This window comes from Myxine glutinosa, chromosome 13 (genome assembly GCF_964187855.1).
Source record: "Myxine glutinosa chromosome 13, kmMyxGlut1.1, whole genome shotgun sequence".
NCBI classification, from domain to species: Eukaryota; Metazoa; Chordata; class Myxini; order Myxiniformes; family Myxinidae; genus Myxine; species Myxine glutinosa.
Window position 1 is genome coordinate 66,419,643 of NC_136273.1, and position 24,609 is coordinate 66,444,251.

Sequence of the window (24,609 nt, forward strand, 5' to 3'; positions counted from 1 at the left end):
TTCCGACGGGCCGATTTGGAGCAAGAAAAAGAACGAGACGGGAGAAAAAGGAGAGAAACGAGACGGGGAAAGCCGATTGGAGAGGCGAGTGAGGCGCGATTGGAGAGGAGTGTGAGGCGCGATTGGAGAGGAGTGTGAGGAACGATTGGAGAGGAGTGTGAGGCGTGATTGGAGAGGAGTGTGAGGCACGATTGGAGAGGAGTGATTGGAGGGGAGTGTGAGGCACGATTGGAGAGGAGTGTGAGGCACGATTGGAGAGGAGTGTGAGGCGCGATTGGAGAGGAGTGTGAGGCGCGATTGGAGAGGCGTGTGAAGGATTGGAGAGGAGAGGAGTGTGAGGGATTGGAGAGGTGAGGGATTGGAAAGGAGAGGGATGTGAGGGTTTGGAGAGGAGAGGAGTGCTAGGTGGAGAGAGGAGAGTGTCAGGTGGAGACAGGAGAGTGTCAGGTGGAGACAGGAGAGTGTCAGGTGGAGAGGAGTGAGGGGTCACATATTATGTGAAATAACTAAATTCACACCATTTCTGGATCTGATGACTTGCCAGTAACCATTTTGTAAAAATGAATGTGCAGCATATAACTCAATATGTCGAAATGTCACACACATCCATGCCCGTGGGATTCCCACGGGTGACCCCGCTAGTGTAGTAATAATGTACAATTAGGTAGGTAATAACGTCGTGACGTCGAACAGTGTCGTTCTCGTTGAAATTAAAATTACAATTGCCTTTTGTTGTTATAGATTTATTATTATAGATAGATGGAGCAATCCTGCTCCCTCCTCCTTTTTTCTTATTTCCTTCCTTTAAAAAGTAAAATGTACATGGGGAAAAAGCTGCCCCTCTCCCCTACCCCCTCCACCTCTGGCAATGCCAGATACCATTGCTAGTTTCTAATAACAGTCCATTCAACAAACCTTTACTTTTGGAGAAACAACTAAATGTGTCTGGATTACCTACCTTGTGAATGTTCAAACATTTCATGATGCCTTTCAAAGGAATATACCAAATTCCAAACCTTGTGCCCGTACCACGACCAAATTCCAAACCGTGTGCCCGTACCACGACCAAATTCCAAACCGTGTGCCCGTACCACGACCAAATTCCAAACCGTGTGCCCGTACCACGACCAAATTCCAAACCGTGTGCCCGTACCACGACCAAATTCCAAACCGTGTGCCCGTACCACGACCAAATTCCAAACAGTGTGCCCGTACCACGACCAAATTCCAAATCGGTTGCCAATACCCTGACTAAATTCCAAACCGTGTGCTCATACCACGACCAAATTCCAAGCCATGTGCCGGTACTACAACCAAATTCCAAACCGTGTGCTGGTACTACACCCAAATTCCAAATCCGGTGCCAATACCCTGACCAAATTCCAAACCGTGTGCCAATACCCTGACCAAATTCCAAACCGTGTGACCGTACCATGACCAAATTCCAAACCGTGTGCCGGTACTACAACCAAATTCCAAATCCGGTGCCAATACCCTGACCAAATTAAAAAACGGTGTGCCAATACCCTGACCAAATTCCAAATCGGGTGCCAGTACCACGACCAAATTCCAAACCATGTGCCGGTACTACAACTAAATTCTAAATAGGGTGCCAATACCCTGACCAAATTCCAAACCGTGTGCCAATACCCTGACCAAATTCCAAACCGTGTGCCAGTACCTTGACCAGAATTCCAAACTGACAAAACTGACAGTTCAAACTGTTTGGGCTGTAACCTGACAAGATTCTAAACTGTATGCCGCTACCCTGATCAAATTCCAAACCGTATGCTGGTGCGATCCTCAAATTCAAAATAATGTACCTGTACCCTGACCAAATTCCAAATAATGTGCCAGTGCCAGACCAAATTTCAGTGTGCTGGTATCCCGACCAAACACAAATCTGGTGGCCGGTCGTACCCTAGCTAAATTCCAAAATGTGCCGGTACCCTCACCAAATCCCTTGTATTGTCCCCCCTTTGCTGCACCTCACACTTGTTGTGTAATTGAACAAAAGTACTCCTACATGTGAGGCATAAAATGTTTGGCTGATCCAAGCTGGGAAGTGCAAAGATAAAAAGGAAAGAAAAACAGACAATTCGTCTTCGAGGAAAAAATGGCCAGAAACACACGTCGGGACCCCAATGTTTTATGACCAGTTCAAATTTACGATTATTGCAGAAGCAAGTTGGTAAATATGATCTTTGGGTGTTTTGATTTGGACTTTTGGGTGAATGGTTCAACAACCAAAAAAAGAAACATTATAGAGAGTTCGAACAATAACACGATAAAACATTAACTCGTTGGAAAGTCGTAAAGATGTAGGAATAACACGTTACGGCTGAAAGGAGGGAGTATTGTGGGCGAGGAGGGGTGAGAGTTTTAGCAGAGGAGGACTTGTTTCACACAAGGAGTTGCACCAAGGGCTGAACACTAAACGCGGTGGAGCGTCTTGGGGGAACTGGCAAAGCTCAAGCGGGTCAGTCTCAGTAATTCAGGAAGCTCCGTCACAAGGTCAGAGCAAAGAGGGTGAACGGACAAAGCAGCGGAGGGCTCCTGGGACATTCCCAACACTCACCTCGCATTCAGACTGCATGAGGAGTGAGACATCGGGGGACGCCCAAACCCATCGGATGCACAGTGAAGACCACGGGGCTCGAGCGCCTGCAGACGAAGGTGAAGACGAGCCGGAGGTACACGTATTTATAAAATCGCATCTTTAAGACTCCAGCAAGGAATAATGTTTTGCTGAACTAGATTGGAAAAGCACATTCCAGAACTGCGCATTTAACTTGTTCGGTGATGGGTAATCAACATTTCTGGGTAATCATCCTGTATAGCCTGGTGTTGGCTTAGCGGTTTGGGTGCCGGGTTGGGATCCTATAGGATCCTGGGTTCGAATCGCTGAATTAACACCAGGGGGGTTGACTCAGCCTTGTTATCCTTCCGAGGTCGGCAAATTGAGTACCAGATCACTGGTAATTCCCTGTGTGTCACAAGAGGCGACTAACAGGGTTGGCAGCAGGAAGGAGCATCCGGCCATAAAACATTGCTTCAAAAAAGGGGACCAAGGTGCCCAAAAAGGCCAAACCCTGCTCTGTGGGGAAAATGGCCTCTAAAGGTGGTTCCACAATGGACCTCGTGCAAGAAGGAATGGACCTCGTGCAAGAAGGACTTCCACGATCAATTTCAAGGATAACGCTGCTCTTAAGATACCGCATCACAGTCGACGAACTTGTGAAAGAGTCCAGCACACCAACATCAACAGTGCATGTGACTGTAACTGAGGATCTCATCGTGTATCACAGGTATTCATGTAGAGGCACAAACTGAACCAGAACTTTCGATATCAACAGCGCCTGTGGTGCGTTCATCATGAAGGTGACACTTTCTTGGAATGCGTCATCGCAGCAGATGGAACCAAGTGCCACGAGTCAGGGCCAGAAATGAAGTCTTGCTCAGCAGAGTCCAAAGGGCCGACCTCTCTGCATCTGAACACCAATAAGGGACCATCAAGCTGCTCCACATCATCTTTTACGACCGCATTTGAATTTTGTGAACCTGGGAAGTCCCACAGGGTAACGATGAATGGACACTGCTACCATATAGTTATGTATCATCACTTGAGAACTGCAGTGCATAAAAAGTGTCCAGCTCTTCTGATTTACACAACTTTCCTGCATGACTCCTGCTGGCAGCTCCTGCTGCTCTGCGTCTGGAGTTCCGTTCTCACAGCCTGTTGGCAATGGCTGGGTGCACGGACAGCAGCGGTGCTCACTCTGCACTCCGTACTCGCCCCGGGCTTTCACAGCTCGACATTTGCAGACATGGTGCAGGCGATCTTGTCGCTGATGCCAGTGTTCCGTCTGCCCTGGCTGAGCGAGCCTTGAGCCTGTGGACTCCGAGCTCGGACACATCTCACGAGTAGATTTTAGTTTTTAAAATAGGTGCAATGCTGTAAAATGTACCTGTGAAACCTATCCATGAAAATGGTCCATCATGGGGCCAATGGCCCAACAAATATCAATATCGCTGATGACGATGACTCCAACAATTCTGTGTCATATGTAAAATGGAATGTCTACAACCAGTTCGAGTCCTGGTAGTGGGAGGTCTTGCCTTACCCACTGTATTCACCTGATCTCAATCCATGTGGTTTCCAAAGGTCACCACAATATAAAACAAGCTTAGGGCAAGATGTTTTGCATCCACTGAAGAGGGTAACACAGCCAGCGCCTCCATTGTGGCAAGGACTCTTTAGATGGAAGGCTTCAGTTGGACGATAGAAACAAATGGATTGACGGCTGGATGGAGGGCACTGAGGATGGAGATTATGTGGAACAATGCAGACGACATAACCCAACTTTGTCTATGGCACTGTCTCTGTTCTGCAATTTGGGATCATCCAACTTTTGGGGTCACCACCATAGGTGAAAGGCTTCTGGTCTCAATAGCATCGGAACTGAGGACCCGCAGATGTCAAAACAACCGTCCGTAGATAATTTATGTTATTACCATCTGGGTTGACCAGCTCATTACTAAATGGGTAAAGCTTGTTGCATTGACCTTGCCAGTGGGGGGTTCAATTCCTACAGCTGTCCACAGATCGGTAGGCAATGGTAAGCACACAGTGTATTCGTCTTGAAAGTACTTAAAAAAAACCCAGAATGTGGCAGAGTGAAGTATAAAGGAGTCTTTGTAAATAGTATATCGATCATCTTCATAATTTGTTAATTTTATTATTAATTTACCTTTTCCAGCCTGGGAGGACTATTCTCAGCACATGATTGTTTGCCTTCCAGACACTTGTGCAAACTCCCTCCTTGCTTTCATTTCTCCTGATAATAATTTTTCCAAATATAACGATAAAGGTGGATGAAAATTGACCAAATGCTTTCCTTTTTTTCTGATTCAATCATTTTTCCACCCAGATCCGCAGATCTCTTCCTCTCGATTCAGCGGGAATGCTATGGATACGTCACACTGGCCCTCATGGTATCTCTTCTGTGCTCTTCTTCTCGTGCTCAACCTGTGTCGTCTCACGTCTGGTGACCCAAGAGGTTCCGCATGCCCGCGAGCCTGCTCTTGCTCTCTTCGAGGCGAGGTTCACTGCACCTTCCGCCACTTGCGTGCCGTTCCACCCAGACTACCTCTTCACAGCCGACGCATCAACCTCGCGTAAGTGATATGCTTTTATCGTACATATTTTATGGACGTACTCACATCTATTTGTACATACTTGATTGACAAGAAAAAAAAAATCCCTTTTTAAGGCCATTTTCCCTGCTAGAGCGGGGGTTAAAAATGACAATCATCATGGGTCCCTTTTTGAGGCAATGTTTTTATGGCCGGATGCCCTTCCTGACGCCAACCTTTAGTCGCATCATACGATGCGCAAGGATACAGTGTACCTATTCTAAACCGGGGCACACACCGGCACATTCATCCCAGCAAGCTGGTACTCAATTTGCCGACCTCGGAAGGATGACGGGCTGAGTCAACCCCCCTGGTGTTAATTCAGCGATCGACCGGGATTCAAACTCAGGATCCGAGGATCCCAAGCCTGCACCCTAACCGCTAAGCCAACACCAGGGTACAAAGGTCTGTTAATGGGACCGAATTTTGATATTATTTAATAATGAAGTTTACACAGTCACAGTAATTGCTTTTATAAACTAAATCTTTTATACAAGCCCAGCAGAAGAAGCTCATTGGCAAAAGATCGGGTGTTTTGGATCTTGGCGCCCACTCAATGGCTCCCATTCTGCAGATGCAACATCGAGGGAAAACCATGCCCAAGTAATTTTATACAATGCTGTGATCTGGAAAGGTGCCCAGCCATGTTGCCAGAACATGGTGTACATGTAGTGTTATTTAGGCTTGGATCCACTGATGTCTGCAGAAGTTTCACATAATTTCCCCTGTGACAGAGGCTAATCAAAACGGAAGTGTTCTACAACCCCGTTGAATGATATACCCACCTATACCATTATCCCAGGTGAGTTTATCTGTTCACCGACAATCACTTGGGGATTTGTGTCTCACAATAAACTGGATTGTGTTGATTAACAGAATCATTTCGCGGAAATTGCACCTCATATGTCCACAAAATGCGGTCGAACCCAGGACACGCAGCACCAGGTATATTGATGCAAGATGTGCACATCTTTGGTTCAGGTCAAAATACCTATCAGCAAGTACAACTACTGCCTCCTGGTCACTGATGCATAGTCGTAGCTGTTGGATTGCTCCCATTCTGCGTTATCTTGGCAGTGATGAGCCTTGCTTGGTTGATCAATCCAGGAATCATGCTACCAACGACATTGGGCATTGGCGATGCACCCATTAACATCCGTCTCACCGAACTCAAGCGTTTGTTTCAATAACAAGACGTATCTGTTGTGACGTTAAAAGTTTAAATAAATAATTGATTGTGCATGTCTATTCAGTCCAGGAGGTGTTGGCTTTACGGTGGTGAGAGCATGCGTCGTTGGCCTGGATGAAAAAAGTTATTATGTTAAAAAAAATTGTTTAAAAACTGTTTAAAACATTTATTTTTATTCATTAATTTTATTATTATTATAATATTTATTTATATAATTTATTTATTATTATTAATATTATATAATAATTATATAATAATATTTATTTATTATTATTATTATTTTATATTATTATTATATTATTATTAATTTATATATTTTATATTATTATTATATATTTATTATATATTTTATATTATTTTTATATTATTATTTATTTATTATATATAATAATATTTATTATTATTATTATATTTATTTATTATTCATTTATATTTATTTTATTGTTAAAAAACGTTTATTCCATCATTTATGAAAACTGTTAAAAACCAACAACATTCGTACATATGAGAAAGTCTGCATGGCGAATCGGCAGATTAGGATTGAACACGTTTTATTGCTGATCGACACGTGAAGCGTGAATTGCGGAGCACGTCATCATCGAGGGTTCGTTTGTACATCTACTCCGCAGTATAGATTTTGTGAACCAGTACGTCACATGTATATAACCCACCACTGGAGTTGTGCTGTCCTTCGTTTCACCAGCTCACAGGACCATCTGAGAGAATCGCAACCGGCTCTGGATCATCTTGTCAATTTGTGGAACAATTCGTACCTGGAAAACCCCGGCCGAGTCATCCCAATGACTTCAGACAACGGTACGTGCTGCTTCCTTGCTTGGACGTTCAGCATTTATGAAGTTAAGAGCACGGACAATCCCCGTAGGTTGGTATCCATGGGTCGGAGGGAATTCCTCCTGAGGAAAGACCATGCCGAGGGTGGTGAGAATGGCGGCGCCATTATTGTGACGTCGCTGGTACCCAGAGTACCCCGGCAAGTGACGACACTTCCCTTAAGCTCAGTGGTTGTGTTTGTCTTGTCCGACAGTCTTGCGGTGTCACACATGTTCATCTGCACGGCCATTGTGTGGAACAACGGCGGCGTGGATGGTTCGGCCTTTGCATTCTTCATGAGACCGTGAGCCAAAGAACAGGAAAAGATACGTTTTGCTGAGAGACTTGGGATGGAATTCCCGTTACTTTTACCATGGCTGGGACTATAATGTCGTTACCGTCCCGGGTCTCAACAGCAGGCGGATGATTCTCTGACATAGTTGCTTCAAACTTTTGTTTTATTGATTTCCTCATTTCTTGCGTCGGAGGCAATTCATTCCATTGTTGGAAGAACTGGCGATGCACCTCAGGCACATTCTCACGTTTCTGAATCAGCTTGAGAAGATTTATAGGCTTCTCAATGTCAACCGGTGACATCCACGACCGATGTCAGCAATGTGAGTTTATCAAATCAGAAAAAGGAAAAACAACATTTAATATTCCACAAGTTAACGAGAAACTTTTTTTCATCTCCCTGTATATTGCCAAAGGCGACTCTCCATGTCAGTTGCATTTGTACACAAAGTATTTGATACTTGGGCTACAAAAGAGGCTTTGTGACTCCTCTCCGTTCCCCCACCACACCACCCCAAAATCCAGGTGGCTCGACCCCATGTCACCTCAGCAACATCCAATTTGAAGTGAAATTCCTGTCGATACTTTTGTCCGGAATCACCTGGGACTAGTTAAACACATAAAAGAAAGTTTTGTTGCTTTTTCACGGCACTGACCACAATGGCCAGAACGAGGAAGGGAGCAAAATGCCCCCCAACACCCCCCAAACTACCCCCCACATCACCCCCCAAACTACCAACTAACACTCAGTATCACGACACACATGGTTCTGGTGATGTTTTTTGACGCCCGTCCCTCATTCAAGCAAGCATTTTCCAAATTCTGCAGGTAAACGACTTATATATGAGTTTATATATGTGAACAAGATGTTTTACAAACAGCTGCGATGGTTTATGTTCTGGATTCAGAGCACCGGACCAGATATAGAAAGCTGCCAGTCCCCAACCTTCGGACAGGTTATTTCTCCTCCCGAGCCAAGGTGCTCACCCTTGCATTCAAACTACAGCGAACAAGTGGATTTGTAATTCAACTGTTGCTTTGATGAAAATACATATGCAAGATTGTATGGTGCATTTTGGCAGAAAGAAAATTTTATCAGGGACAGTTATCCAATCAAGTCTTCCCATCCGTAAGAACATCCTTTAAATGGTTCAACCCTGCAGAGCAAAATCATTTAGCTGAATCGGTTTCTCAAGACAAAATGCATGAATGGATGAAGTTATATGTGTACAAATGTTCACCACCAGGTACAACAAGATTGTGGCTTTAAAAAAGGATACTTTTGTGGGGCTCCCGCGTGTCCTTCTGTTACTGCTGCATGGAAACGAGATCCAGGTTCTACCTTCTGGAGCATTTGGATCGCTCCACACGTTACAGGTCTCACTCATGTTACACCACAACTTACACGCACATTTTATCATTGCAGGAAAACCAACGAAACAATCATTTCATAAATGCTGTGTGATCTTTAATTATCCATAAACGTAAACTTTTAAAGGGAACAACCTCTCAAATTAATGCATTGTACAAGTATGAGCTCAGATTCAATAGGATTGTGAAAAAGCTTTCAATTCATCCAACAAAATAACACCACACACACACACACACACACACCTAGTATGGTGACCATGAACCCCTCTGCTGCAACACCACTTGCTGCAGGAATCCTGATAAAAAAAAGAGTGCCGACCACACATCCACCTGGTTTGGGTACTCATTTCCAGTAAATAAGAGCTTTAAGTTGAAGTCAAAATGATACATATCAACATTAAATGGGCAAACCAGTTGCAGTCTGTGAAAAACACAACCGTAGCACATAGCAAAACACATGAGCAGAAAATAGCAAAGCAAAACACATAAAAACACATAACCGCAGAGGCAGTAGCAGCTGCTACAGTGCTATGACCTCAGTATCAGACAGGCCACATGGCTTTTGAACCTTTTTTGGCAGGATAGTCTCCACACTGATGACAGCCATGAAACCAGAAATGTGTCCGTGGACTGAATTTTTTCCCCCTGGAGGTGGCCTGATGAATCCAGCCAACAAAGGAACAATTTTTGAGGTCTATCAAATCGCAACCGACCATCTGGTTCAACCATATGAACGAACACGCACGCACGCACGCACGCACGCACACACACACACACACACACACACACACACACACACACACACACACACACACACACACACACACACACACACACACACACACCTGCAAGAGTGCTTCATCCATATACATTATACAGGGAGCATGGGTAAAAGAGCGATGGCACTCAAGCACTTGGCAAAAGGTGGACACAGAAAGTGTTGAGTTGTACCATAAACTGTTCCTGTTATTTACTTGAGCAGTTTGTTTCAAGCACATTTATAAAGGCTGCGGATTTACAATAATAAACATACATTACTGTCATCGCTGATAATTTGATTAATTTACCAGAAATTATTAATGTCATTGGAATAACCTAAACGCTTGCACAGCGTTGTGTGTACATATACATATATAGTGAAAAAAAAACAAGAAGGCCATACCAAAAGTCATGAGCATCAGTGGATTCCACATGTTTGTTCAGAATATAGTAGAACACGAGTTATTAATGGCATATATCCATCCATCCACTCCAATATAAAAACATAGGGACAATACCCCTGGCACTCACCTGGTGGAATAAACCGTATACTGCACCGACTAAGGGTATTTTAAACCAATTTCAATGTTTGCTAGAAGACAGGGAAGCATGTAGAATCATACTAACATAATCATGATTTTAAACAAAGAAAAAAAATACCTATTTTGGGGGGCAACCCCAATATACCCCATATACCTCCAAATACCCTAATTTATCGAATACCTTGAACAAACATTGGTACATCATGTGTGATTACGGTTGTGGTGAAGTTTCATCGAAATAGTGTGTGTGGTTTCTGAGAAGAAAGCAAATACCTATTTTGGGGGGTCAAACCTGGACCTACTTTGACTCCCCATACTCCCCCTCAGACTTTGATTTTCTTAGTGCCGTGAACAATCTTTGGTACATCACGGGGGATGAAGGTTGTGGTGAAGTTTCATCGAAATAGTGCGTGTAGTTTCAGAGAAAAAAGCAAATTCCTATTTTGGGGGGTCAAACCTAGATCTACTTTTACCCCAGAAAACCCCCCTAAACCCCAATTTTAAAAAATGCCATGAACAATCTTCAGTCACAACAGTCACTACCTCGAATTCCTAACAACTGCTAAGTTGATGTGGCAATAAAGTATTGAATCTTGAACAAATATCATTTGTGCCAAATTTGGTCACAATCCCATCAGCGGTTTCGGAGAAAAGGCTTCAAGTGTTTACGGACCGACTGACGGATGGACGGACGGACGTGCCATCGCATAAGCTCCCCTGAACTTCGTTCCAGGTGAGCTAAATATAGCCCGCCGAGTGTGCTGACCGTCATTTCTTGAGATTGCATTTCAGACAACTGCTGATTTGGGGGAACCCCCCTGGAAGCTCCCTGATCTGAAATTGAAAAATCTAAGACGAAGCAATCCTGCGGACCAAAGTAGAAGAGCTTTATCGGGTTTCAGAGCAATCTGTTGGTCAATAAGAGACGAGTAGGGATCTGATGTTTCAGGGGGTAAACCCCCCTGGGAGACCCCATGATCCGGAATTTAAAAATACAAAATCAAAGCCTGAGCAATTGTGCGGGCCATCGAGTAGAAGGGGTGTTTCGGCTTTCAGAGCAACTAGTTGGTAAATAAGGGAGTAGGGATCCAAAGTTTGGGGGTTAATCCTCCCGTACCCTCCCCCCTCTGGGAGCCCTCATGATCCAAAATCGAAAAATCGAAACCCGAGTGATTGTGTGGGATACTGCCTTGTATTCACGTGTAAAGTTTCAGACCAATCAGACCGGTGATGTAGGAGTAGCAAAAATAGCAAAAAGTTAACTGTCGGATGAATGACCAGACAGACAGACATCCGGACATCGCGACCCATTTTACAAGTTCATCTTTTCGAGAATCGAGACGAGCTGACAGAAATAGGCTCGGTGCATGTGCTCTGCTCGTCTTCACACAATCCATTGTGACAAAATGGCTGTCAACGTCATATCATTTCCCCAACTTGCAGTGATTGAATTCCTCATGAAGGAGACAACAACTGCCAATTGAGACAGGTGCACGAAGATGCCTGCATGGGCGCCAGCAATGTCAGGTTGGTGAAACACTTCAAAGATGGAAACAGACATTGCCGATCAGGCATGCTGTGGTCTGCCAAGAAGCGCCACGACGAACGCAACAAGCAGAAAGTTGATGCATTCATCAATGAGGACCAAAAGGTGATGGTTAGGGAGATCGCAGCACAGCTTGGCATAGGACTCCACACCGTACAGGTGATGACAGCGACCTTGGGATATCGGAAAGCTTGTTCCTGTTGGGTTCCCCATTTGCTTATGGAGGAATTAAAAAAACAAAACACACGCATGGATGTGTCATCACAGTTGCTTCAACGACATGCTGCCGAGGACAAAGACTTCCTGTTCCATATTGTGACTGGTGATGAAAGCTGGTTCCACCTTTTCGACCCAGAAACCAAGCAGCAAAGCATTGCATGGCATCGCTCCACATCCCCCAAAAAGTCCAAAACAGCACCCTTCACCGGCAACTTTATGGGAACCGTATTCTGGCATGCCAAGGGATGCATACTGATTGAATTCTTGCTCAAAGGGGAAACCGTCAACATGTCCCACTACGTTCAGATGCTCAAGAAACTGAAATGTGTACCTGGGGAAAATCACCCCACGAAAAAATCTATCATCTTTAAACAGGACAACACCAGACCTCTCACTGTGTCTGAAATTGTAGAAATTATTAAAGAATGGCTGGGAAATGCTTCCCCACCCTCCTTAGTCCAGACTTGACCCCCGACCATCTGTTTGGGCCCATGAAAGATCATATGAGAGGCCAGCGCTATGAAAACAAGACCATCCAGATAGCCATGTGCAGCTGGTTGTGAAGTGTTGTAATGGACATCTACCGCAGTTGGTTGGAGATTTTGTCGTACAGTAATGTGGTATGTCCAGTTTTCTTACATATACCTTTGTTGCACTGTACAGTAAGCATGCTCATGACTTTCGGTACAGCGCGCGCACACACACACACAGACACACAGACACACACCATCACCTCTCTCACCCATAATTGGATGGAATATTGGAATAACCAATCAGAAGTAGCAAGTAGTTACAAGTAGTCAGGGTTCTCATACAAGTAACATTGGGATTTTCAGAGTACATGCTACTTGTGAATGTCTGCAGCTGTAGAGGAACCCGGATGTGGTTTGAAATAGCAAAAGGCTTACCTTGTGAAGCTTTTCTTAGTTGCTTTATGTAACTTTCTTTTTCCCTGGAAAAAGCATGGTGCATATATATATATATATACACACACACACTACATGACCAAAAGTATGGGGACACCCATCCTAATTAGTGGATTCAGCTGTTTCAGCTACACTCATTGTGCTTATAGGTATATATATATATATATATATATATATATATATATATATATATATATATATATATATATATATATATATATATATATATAATCAAGCGCACAGCCATGCAACCTCCATAGACAAACATTGGCAGGAGAATGGGCCGTACTGAAGAGCTCAGTGACTTTCAACGTGGCACTGTCATAGGATGCCACCTTTCCAACAAGTCAGTTTGTCAAATTTCTGCCCTGCTGGAGCTGCCCTGGTCAACTGTAAGTGCTGTTATTGTGAAGTGAAAATGTCTCGAAGCAACAACAGCTCAGCCACGAAGTTGTAGGCCACACAGGTTCACAGAACGGGATCGCCAAGTGCTGAAGCATGTAGCTGGCTGGCTGTAGTCGGCTGGAGTGGTGTAAAGCTCACCGTCATCGGTTTCAACACTCACTACTGAGTTCCAAACTGCCTCTGGAATAAACATCAGCACAACAACTGTCCGTCAGGAGCTTCATAAAATGGGTTTCCATGGCCGAGCAGCCGCACACAAGCCTAAGATCACCATGTGCATTGCGAAGCGTCGGCTGGAGTGGGGGTGTAAAGCTCACCGCCATTGGACTCTGGAACAGTGGAAACACGTTATCTTGAGTGATGCATCACGCTTCACCATCTGGCAGTCCGACGGACGAATATGGGTTTGGCGGATGCCAGGAGAACGCTGCCTGTCCGAATGCATAGTGCCAGCTGTAAAGTTTGGTGGAGGGGGAATAATGGTCTGGGGCTGTTTTTCATGGTTCGGGCTCGGCCCCTTAGTTCAAATGAAGGGAAATCTTATTGCTACAGCGTACAATGACATTCTAGACGATTGTGTGCTTCAAACTTTGTGGCAATAGTTTGGAGAAGGCCTTTCCTGTTTCAGCATGACAATGCCCCCGTGCACAAAGCAAGGTCTATACAGAAATGGTTTGTCGAGATCTGTGTGGAAGAACTTGACTGGCCTGCACAGAGCCCTGACCTCAACCACATTGAACACCTTTGGGATGAATTGGAACGCCGACTGCGAGCCAGGCCTAATCGCCCAACATCAGTGCCCGACCTCACTAATGCTCTTGTGGCTAAATGGAAGCAAATCCCCGCAGCAATGTTCCAACATCCAGTGGAAAACCTTCCCAGATCAGTGGAGGCTATTATAGTAGCAATTGGGGGGGGGGGGGGGGGGGGTGGGGGGGTGGGGGGGGGGGGACCAATTCCATATTAATGCCCATGATTTTGGAATGAGATGTTTGATGTTCAGGTGTCCACATACTTTTGGTAATGTAGTGTATATAAAAAAAACACATAATTTATGAGCATTATAAAGATGGTACCGTCAGTACTCAGGGTGGTGACATAATGGTAGGAGGTGCTGCTTTTTTGATTGAAGCTCAGCATTTGAAGAATGGAGCATAAAATAACCAGATAAATTGGCATCCACAGGGAGGAGAAAAATTCCCATTAGTTACCCTGATAAGTGCGGGAATAAAACGACGTCACAATTATGGCATTGCAGGTATGCAAAGTACCCTGGGAAATTATGTCACTTCCCCCAAGATCAGTGGCTGCATTTGTCTAAATTAAAATGTGGTGTTGGCCAATGCATGTGTGCATGAAGTGTGCATGTGATGTGGGTTGAAGCTCTCTCATGAGCCTTCGGCCATGTAAAATAAAAATAAAGAATAAAGCAGGAAGTTAGAAAATGAAGAGTCAATTGAGAGGTGTGATGGGAAAAAGATGATGATTTTGTATGCATTGAAATGCAAACAAATTACTTTTGCTCATCCCAAGGTGCTCAGGTTGAGCTACAATCAGCTTCACAGACTGGACCATCCTGCATTCCTGGGTCTCCAAAAGCTAACGCACCTGTTCCTTGATCACAACAACCTTGAATGGCTGTCACCTGGAGCACTCCTTGGTCTTCACTCACTGAACCTGCTTCACCTTGAAAATAACCACCTGCAGGAGATGCACCCAGCCTCAATTGCTACGTTGTGGCCATTGGGTGTCTTTCCAGTCAACACCATCAGACACCTTCGTCTGGATGGAAATTTCCTTCAGATGATGCCTGCTGGGCTTCTGCTTTCTGCTCCACTCCTGGAAAACCTCCAGCTTCATGACAATCCCTGGGCATGTGACTGCAACTTGCGCTGGTTATCGGAATGGATATCCAACAAACCAGGTAGCTTCGGTCATCCTCAAAATATCTCCAAAGGCACAGACAAATTTTCCACACTGGTGTAAACAAAGAGGTCTTCTGCAGACAGAAAATTGTGGTTGAAGTTGAAATGCTGTTCTAAATTGGTGGGAAGTTTGTAGATCGTCTCGTTTTATTCTTGTTGGTCAGGAAAATAATTGCAGTAATGCCCATCAAGTCAGAAATTAGATTATATTGATGTGATAATACAGACAGTTTCATTATATATAGCCTTTAGACAAAACAACGTTTTCCTGGGATTCTCAAGGGATGTACTATGCAGACAAGCTGCAAATAATTACTTTAAGGGTGGGAAAGGGGAACGAGGGCACAGGTGGGGTTATCTATTAATTCCATATGCACAGAGAGAAATGGAGTTCAGATTCATGCATATCAGCTTATATATTTTTGTGAGAAGAGTGGGAGGGGCGAGAGGTGGGGGGGGGGGGGGGGGGAGTGCTAGAGGGGGGAAAGAGATTCCTCAAAGCTGCATATGTAGTAAATAGACAGCCAGCTATCTCCCGACCTCACATAAAAGATGACAACATATTTTTACCTCCACCACCGAAAGTGGACACGGAGGATGTATGTATTCACTCCGGTTTGTTTGTCAGAATCATATTTTAAAACGTTATGGATGAATTCGGCCAAAACGTGGTGGACAGGTTGGTTGTGTGACGAGGACAAATTTATCCGATTTTGGTGCAGATCCGAATCTGCATCCGGATCTAAGAATTTTGAAAATGATTCCTCACCATTGAGAGATGGGGTCAGAAACTATATATGGCATGACATCTCAAAAAGTTGTGGACTGATCATGACAAAACGAGATGGAAGAGTTGGTTATGTAGCAAAAACAAGTTGATTCGATTTTGGTTCAGGTCAGAATCCAGATCCGGCCTATCAGTGGGATAGAAAATGTAAACTGTTCAGCCTGGCGGAGGTATGCGCTCTACCGAGTGCCATTCTAGAAGCTGATGCAATGGAGAGGTATACATATGGTTTGGGTGTGACCGCTCTTTTTAACGCATGGTGAATAGTAGAATGGTAAAGACTAAATGGCTCCCTTACTTATTCCCGATGCATTACCTAAAATTAATTGGTAAGATTGTTCGCCTCAACTGAAAGGGTTTGTGTGTTTCTTATTTTTTTTTCTTCCCTGAGTATGTATTAATGTTTATGGGTAGCCAAAATTACAAACACTTGTAGCCAAAACATGCCATATTCCATCCATCTGATGTCTTTCGGATTTATCCAGACAAAAATAATGGATGATTATAATGAGAGAAACCGAACAAAACACCAAATCTAAATATGGACAACACACCAGTTCAATACCTGAGATCACAAACGTTGCAGTTTCCACTAAAATCATAACTTTTTCATCCATTTGATTTATTCAACTATCAACAACAGACTGTACCAGCGCATGCAAGATGACTAAGGAACATGATGAGCTTACATCATTGCAGCACAGAACAAGCTGTATCAATAAGTGCCCCGACATACTTGGGCATTTGAATAACATCCATATCATCGACTGTACGAGTACTTACATTTAATTGTGATATTATCGGGTACTAGCAACGGTACCCGTCTACGGGCGGGGCTTCAATTGGGAGGCCCAAATGAAAAGGCAAAATATCATAAATTGAAGGCTTTTTTTATTTTTTATTTTTTTATTTTAAACGATTTATATAAACATTCGTTAAATCATATCCCACGCAAATCATCAAAATCTAAACAGTATTTGTAGAATTTCAATAAAAGCCACATCACTGTTCATATCGGTAAATATTATTCCATCATGTTTGGAAAATTTGGAAAATTGGGAAAAAAATTGGAAAAACAATATAGCCAAATATATTTTACTCCAGGGGGTCCCAGGATAACCCACCCAAAATTTTGTTGTGATCCTTTTGCGGTACCTGGGAACAGACGGACAGACAGACGGACAGACATTTGGTGAATTATAGTAAGATACACTCAAGCGCATTTATGGAATATCATAGCAGGAAAGCATAAAATATAAACAATTACTCAATCCTGAGAAATTGTAAATGCTGGTATTTTCTTTACAATTGTTCGAACAAACGCTGACAGGCATCGTTTTTTCTTTTGCAGGTGTGCTCAAATGCAAAAGGGATCGCACCAACCCAGGTGGCCAGGTTTGTGCAAAGTGTTCCAGTCCACAAAGGCATTTAAACAGAGAAATGTCGACTGTATCTCGAAAAGGATTTATATGTTCGTCACCGTATATTTGGACACCAAATGAACATCATCCCAAGGAAGCAACTGAGAGGTCGTTGGACGACCATGACACTTCTTTCCTCCATGAGTTCAGGGAACCGATGTCTCATGTAACATTCAGCATGCGCGATCAAAGCGGAAACGCGGCAAACTTTTCCTGCCAGGTGCAACATCCCGATAAGCCTCCAACACCTACGTTCCGTATGGTCAATGACAGCATGGTGGAAGTGGAAGCAACTTTAGACACCGATCTCAAATGCGCCATCGAGGCACACATAATGCACGAGTTATGGAGAATGGTTGCCCTATACACGGAAGTGCCGTTACGTTTAGAACAACGTGAAGGAACCGGAAGTGCATATGAGCAAACATCGAGCGGCGAGGCGAGTGTGCACACACACATCACCGCTATTGTGACATCACAACATACCTGGTTTCTTCCAAAGAAGTTTGAGTTGCTTATGGATCGAGGAAAAACAACGCTTAACACAATGTGCCTTCGAATGCACAGCACATTGGTTTTACGTGGTGGAACCGATGATGGACTAGACTCCAAATGGGTGCTCATCAAAAGGGACAACGAGACACAAACCGCCATCACTGCTGTGCAAGGGACGTCTGTGCAACTGCAATGCAGGATTGAAAGCAAAGGCAAAAGTAATGTGACGATACGCTGGGTTCTCTCAGACGGTACGGCAATTGGAACGCCATTCCAAAGTGAAGACAATCGGATGATAACTACACAAGATGGGAAATTATTTATCAGGTCGGCAGATGTGTACGACTCGGGTTCATATACATGTCTGGCTTTAACGGATGGAGATGCCGATATATTACCCTTTTGGGTTCTGGTTGTGCCACGAGAAGCACCTGCAAAAGACCGGCAAGGAAAAGTAATTTTAGCTCAACTGCAGAGCACCCAGAAACTTACTTGCAATAGTTCTGGAATTCCTCAACCAGAAATTTCCTGGGTGTTTCCAGACGGTACTTTGGAAACGTTTTTCGATTCTCAAACTGGAACACTGAACAGTGATGGAACACTCACTCTAAAAAGAGTGAAGAAGAGGAGCCAAGGTTACTATCGTTGTCTTGCTGTAAACCAGCACGGTGCAGACATCGTGGCTGTCGAGTTGGTCGTCGATGATAAGTTGAAAATACGGACGTTCGATAAACAGTTACAGAGTGAAATAGACAGTTCTGGTGACTCAGAATTGAAATCGGCTGACTTGGTTCCCACACTGAAGGGTGAAACATTAGTGGGATCTACCACTACGATAGTGGTCCCGAGGGCCAAAGAGAAAATGCACAAGAAAACCGAGGAGATTGAAGAAATTCCCAAAAGCAGAGAGAACAATGGAACTCGTAACCTCCGCACATTCCATCAATCGTTTAGGGCACGAGATCCTCAGCGCTGGTCTCTGGTCTGGGAGACATTAAAACAAAAGCACAACATCAATTCTCATAAAAATCGATCAGGAGGTCAAGGAAAAACTAAGGAATCTCAAGAGCCTACACGTAACCAAAACTCTTCCGTGGTTTCTCCAAAACCAAAAATCCAAGATGAGGTCGTGGGTTATAGACTTGGTAAAACAAGGCATCAAACTAAAGCACAAACAAAAAAGCAAAATCAACTACGAAAAGGTTATCCAACTATAACTGCAGCACAACATCAACTAAACCACAGTTATCCACAAATATATTCATCCACATCTACTTCAAAAACGTTTGGCTCTACTTGGCCATATTTTATTCCAGCGGCGTTTAAAAATGCCAGCAACACTGAGCATAGTAAAACTAAGGCAGTGGGATCTCCCAAAATCAGACAGGAAACGGGCAGTCATGAACACGGCCTCTTACCAAGCTCGAGGTTTTCCAGCAGTTTGGTGACACAAAGTGATCCGGTATCAAACCCCACACCACCATCTGCTCAAACTACCGAATACGAGACATCAAAATACATTACGAGGGCAGGTGTGGCAACTGTCTCATCCACAATTTTACCGATGCTGGTACCTCTACTTGAACCCTCCATTTCTTCTTCCACGATGCCCCTGCTCAGTTTTCATACAGTGAATGCCACAACTCGTAGTCGATTCGCTGAACGCACAATTGCCTTGAACTTGAAGATTCCAGAAAAACATGTAACACACAAGCTGAGAAAATCTTCCAAAGGAAACACGAAAGATGACAAGTCTGACAGTGTCAATGTGCCAAAATCAACATCAACCCTTGAACCCAGAAACGAGCTTCTGACAGAAACATCAGAAGATACAATGAAAGAAAGGTTACACCAGCTTGAACTGAAACCAAAAAGAGATGAATCTCAAGCCAAGCTATCACAAACACTACTGAGTCAAGCGTTTGCAGTTGCCGTGGATCACAGGAACTTGCAGCAATCCAAAGATGAGTCTGAAGGCACCACAATCTCAAAAGTCAAAAAAGTTAATGTGCCTCTGCATTTTGCAAGGATATCAATGGTGCGTGTGAAACAATCTCCAGAAACATCCTCAACACTTTTCAGGATCTCCACTATCCAACCGCAAAATACTACAATATCGTCTCAAACCACAACTCCACAAACTCAAAAAGTGAAAACTAGCAAAGGTGTGACAAGAAAACTCCGTTTCAGAGCGACCACAAATGTTCCAGGTTTAGTCACAAGATCCACAATGATGGAACTAACATCAGATTCAAATTATTTCTTTCCACTTCCTCTTGCGAATTCAACTGCAAAACCCACTCGGGAATTAATTAGACTCGTGACCTCTACACAACCTAGTGAAAAAGATGACAACCCTCGAACAAGGCAAATATCAAGGAAGGGTACACAGTTCGCATCAATTGCATCCCTTCATCAACAATACACCAACGATGTAAATAGACGGAAGTTTGCCACCGAGGACAGCTCGAGTCCACCATTTGCCAAACCAAAGATTCTCAGCGATATACCAGCTGACATTTCGGTGCTTTTTGGATCAAATGTTATGATTCCTTGCACAGCAGACGGTCAACCTCAACCTCAAATAGCATGGATGAAAGTATCTACAGGTGAGAACAATGGTATCATATTGCAGGGAAGCACATGAACATCTCCTCAATAACCTGCAGATGTTTATTCGAAAATAAGAATATCGTTGCTAAACATCCACAAAGTCATCAAAATGCATTTAAAGTTGTTTTTTAGAGAGTTTGTGTTGTACTCAGTCAGTGTTTGTACAATTTACCTGCAACCAGATTCTTGCCAGAAACCTCAGACGAAGCATGCATCAAGATCCCCCGATTTTGGTGCACGCACAGTCTTTAATTTGTGCAGCAATTTAATTTACTGGTGGATCTTACAATGCTCATACAATGTTTATGGTATTATGAACTATAAAGAAGAAGAGTACAATTGATGCAATAAATGGACTTAGAACACGAGTTTAGCTTAAGTATCAATGGCGAGCCATGAAAAGTCTTGTACTGTAATGATTGCTGAAAAGCAAAGCAATATTACAAAGCAAGAAAAGGAAAGCAAAGCAATGAAAAGTCTTGTACCGTAATGATTGCTGAAAAGCAAAGCAATATTACAAAGCAAGAAAAGCAAAGCAAGAAAAGCAAAGCAATGAAAAGTCTTGTACCGTAATGATTGCTGAAAAGCAAAGCAATATTACAAAGCAAGAAAAGCAAAGCAAGAAAATCAAAGCAAAGCAATGCAAAGTCTTGTACCGTAATGATTGCTGAACAGCAAAGTAATATTACCTTTCACTGACCATATTTATTCAAATTTGATGAATGAGTTATTTATTTTTCGTGTTTGGTACATTGATTTATTTTCTCTTTGTAGGGACAATACTGAAGGCGAATACAATTCCCGGTCGACGTTTTCATGTGTCAAAAAACGGCAGCCTAATGATACGTGATGTCCACCTTCAAGATAGCGGGAGCTACACCTGTTCAGCAACAAACGAGCACGGATCCACAACGCGCACCATTGCCATCACTGTGCACGCCTACCCACCGCGGCTCAAGAGCCCACACTTCCATTCTTTCTCCATTTTTGCAGGAGAAAATCTATCCTTACCCTGCTCCGCCGAAGGACGTCCACGGCCGCGTATAGCTTGGGTTCTTCCAGACAAGACGACGATTAAAGATCCTCGTAAAGAGAATCGGAGAATAATGATGGATGGAAATGGGACTCTTCACATCGCTGCAACTCAAGAAGTAGACGAGGGCACCTATCGGTGTGTGGCAAAAAATTCAGCTGGAGTTGATACACTCAATATTCGCGTCCATTTGAAGGCCACTCCACCCAGGATCAACGAAGGTCAGGAGAGGTACGCTTCATTTGAAGTAGGAGATATGGCAAAAATCCCCTGCTCTGTCACTGGGGTACCCAAACCACAAGTACATTGGTTGAGCTCCCAAGAATCATTGTTAGGGGTCAGACCATCAAGCAGAAAAAAATTTATGGCTTTCCCAAATGGTACATTAGTAATTCGAAATGTCCAACTTTCAGAGCGTGGAAGGTACAAGTGTATCGCAAGCAACCGTGCTGGTCAAGCCCAAAGCATCGTCGAGGTCAGCGTAGAACAAGCAACCGAGGCAGCAAAGATCATCTCAAAACCTCCAGGCAAAGTGGAGATAAGGTATGGAGGATTACTTCACCTTCAATGCAGAGCACGTGGTGAACCAATACCAAAAATTCTTTGGAGGCTTCCATCACGTGAAGTCGTGGATGCGCATTTCAGGTAAATACAGGGGAAAGGGAGGTGGGGAGATGCAATTAAATTTAAATCCTGTTATGAGACATTTCAGTCCATGTTGTAATAACACATTTTCTTATTCACAGTGCCAACAACAACGTTGTGGTGCACAAAAATGGAAGCCTGACCAGAAGGAATCTTACAGATAAAGACGTCGGTTCATACCTGTGTGTGGCCGGCAACAAAGTTGGATACGATGTGCAGGTAATAATAGTCACTGTACTTACTGTTCCACCAAAGATTCAAAACAAGGAAATGTTTAAAATAATAAATCTAACACGGGGTTCTGATGTCGATCTACAATGCATCGTATCGGGACTGCCAAGACCAACCGTTTCCTGGACCTTACCTAATGGCTCACTCCAAGCAAGGAATGTAATGAGAAGGAAAGCTAGAGACTTAAGCAATGGAAAGTTGTTGGAAATTCATAATGCAACAATCTTTATCAGAAGGATTACAGAACAGCATGAAGGAATCTACACGTGCCTTGCAAACAACATGGCAGGTCAGGACGAGATGAAAGTTCAGTTGAAGGTAAACACAAACAAACCCAAAATCATTGGAGATAAGAACAAGGTCAAAAAGGCCCATATGGGACATCTTGCATATCTGGATTGCAATGCAACAGGTGATCCAAAACCCAAAATATTTTGGATCTTGCCATCGAAGGAGGTGGTAACAAGTTCAGAAGGTCCACACCAGATTCTCGAGAATGGCTCCTTGGTATTAAAGCAAGTTTCGAGAGCAGATGAGGGTTCCTACACGTGCATCGTCAATAACTCGGCAGGTGAGGATTCCCGACAGGTTAGGATTGAGCTGATCACCAAGCAGCCTCTGATAAATGGGCAGAATGGCTTCCAGCTGGTGATACGAGAGAATGCAGTGAAGCATTCGAAGAAACAAATCCATTGTCAAGTCGAGGGAATACCCACACCAAAAATCACGTGGATCATGCCTGATGATATAGTTGTGCCGACACCATACAAAGGTAGTAGGGTGGTTGTGTACAGCAATGGCACATTGGAGTTAAATAATGTGAGACGGTCAGACATGGGCGAGTTTGTGTGCATTGCTCGAAATGAGGAAGGAGAAGCTCTCATGTTCGTAAGTCTTATTGTAACGGAGAAGGTGGAAAGACCTTTTTTTTTAAACCCAATGAACGAACGAATCACATCAATGATCAGGGAAACCGTTATTCTGAACTGTTCTACAGAAGGTGTCCCAAAGCCAGAGGTTACCTGGGTCCTCCCGAATGGAACCAGAATGACTGCTCTTACCAGGAAGAAAATGACCCGATTCATACCAGGAAAGAATGGTACATTGATCATCGTAAACGCAGGTCAAGAGGATGAAGGGAAGTATAGGTGCACCGCTCGAAACATAGCAGGGTATATCGAGAAAGCTATAGTGCTCAATATGGCCAGAAAACCAGTTATTATATCACAACCAAATGGGGTCATCCAGAGCACTGGTGGCGAGATGCTTTTCTTGCATTGTGTAGTCCACGGCTCACCAAGACCTAAGATCTTGTGGAAAATGCCAAGTGGACAGGTTTTGGACCGTCCACAAATCCGAGGGCGCATAATGCTCCTGGAAAATGGAACGCTATCTGTACGAAGTGTTCAGATTCAAGATCGAGGAAGATACATCTGTCAAGCTGAAAACACTGCAGGAAGAGCCAGCATCTCTATTCCGGTCGTCGTAGTTGCCTATCCTCCCAAAATCACTGCCACACCACCACCTAGTATCCTGGCACGATTAGGCACGAGGCTCCAGCTAAACTGCATTGCCGTTGGCATTCCCAAACCCGAAATAACGTGGGAACTGCCAGGAGGGTTCCACATTGGCACGAACGTCGCAGACAGGGTGAGCAGAAACTTGTACCTGCACCCCACAGGTACACTGTACATTCGTAAAGCAAGCCACAGTGACATGGGTTTCTACCGATGTGTAGCAAGGAACCAGCTTGGCATGGACAGGGCTACAACTTATGTCTATTTCCGATGACTATTTTGGGTTCAACGTCAGACAGGATAAATATGCATTTCCACATTATATTACAAATCCAATAATGGTTTAGATTGTTGAAAATATCACATGTTTAGAGGTTATTGTTCAGGTATTACCCAAATACGCAAAACCTCACACCTGTACCACTCACAGATTCAGCTATTACACCGAAAAAAACCCACAAAAAACAGTTCCAGCTCTTAAACCAAGTCAAACTCGGACATTTTCATTTTTCCACCAACGTTTGCATCTTTTAAACACTATTTGTGCACTTCACGTCATTTCAAGTCATACTCACAGTTTGTTACGAGATTCTCCAGTGATCCATTGTCAACAATTCTATCAGATATATATATATATATATAAATAGATAAAAATATACAGGGT

The 24,609-nt window shown here is 43.7% G+C and overlaps 1 protein-coding gene across 1 annotated transcript; it reads left to right on the plus strand.

Annotated features, from left to right (window-relative positions):
* The first annotated feature begins 2,387 nt into the window (after positions 1–2,387).
* IGSF10 (immunoglobulin superfamily member 10) lies at positions 2,388–24,219 on the plus strand. Its single transcript, XM_078767021.1, has 7 exons — positions 2,388–2,693; positions 4,932–5,178; positions 8,758–8,887; positions 14,812–15,202; positions 17,342–20,515; positions 21,294–22,197; positions 22,299–24,219. Exons 2-7 carry the CDS (start codon positions 4,970–4,972, stop codon positions 24,217–24,219), a joined length of 6,729 nt encoding a protein of 2,242 aa, XP_078623147.1. The 5' UTR covers positions 2,388–2,693; positions 4,932–4,969.
* Positions 24,220–24,609: the final 390 nt, after the last annotated feature.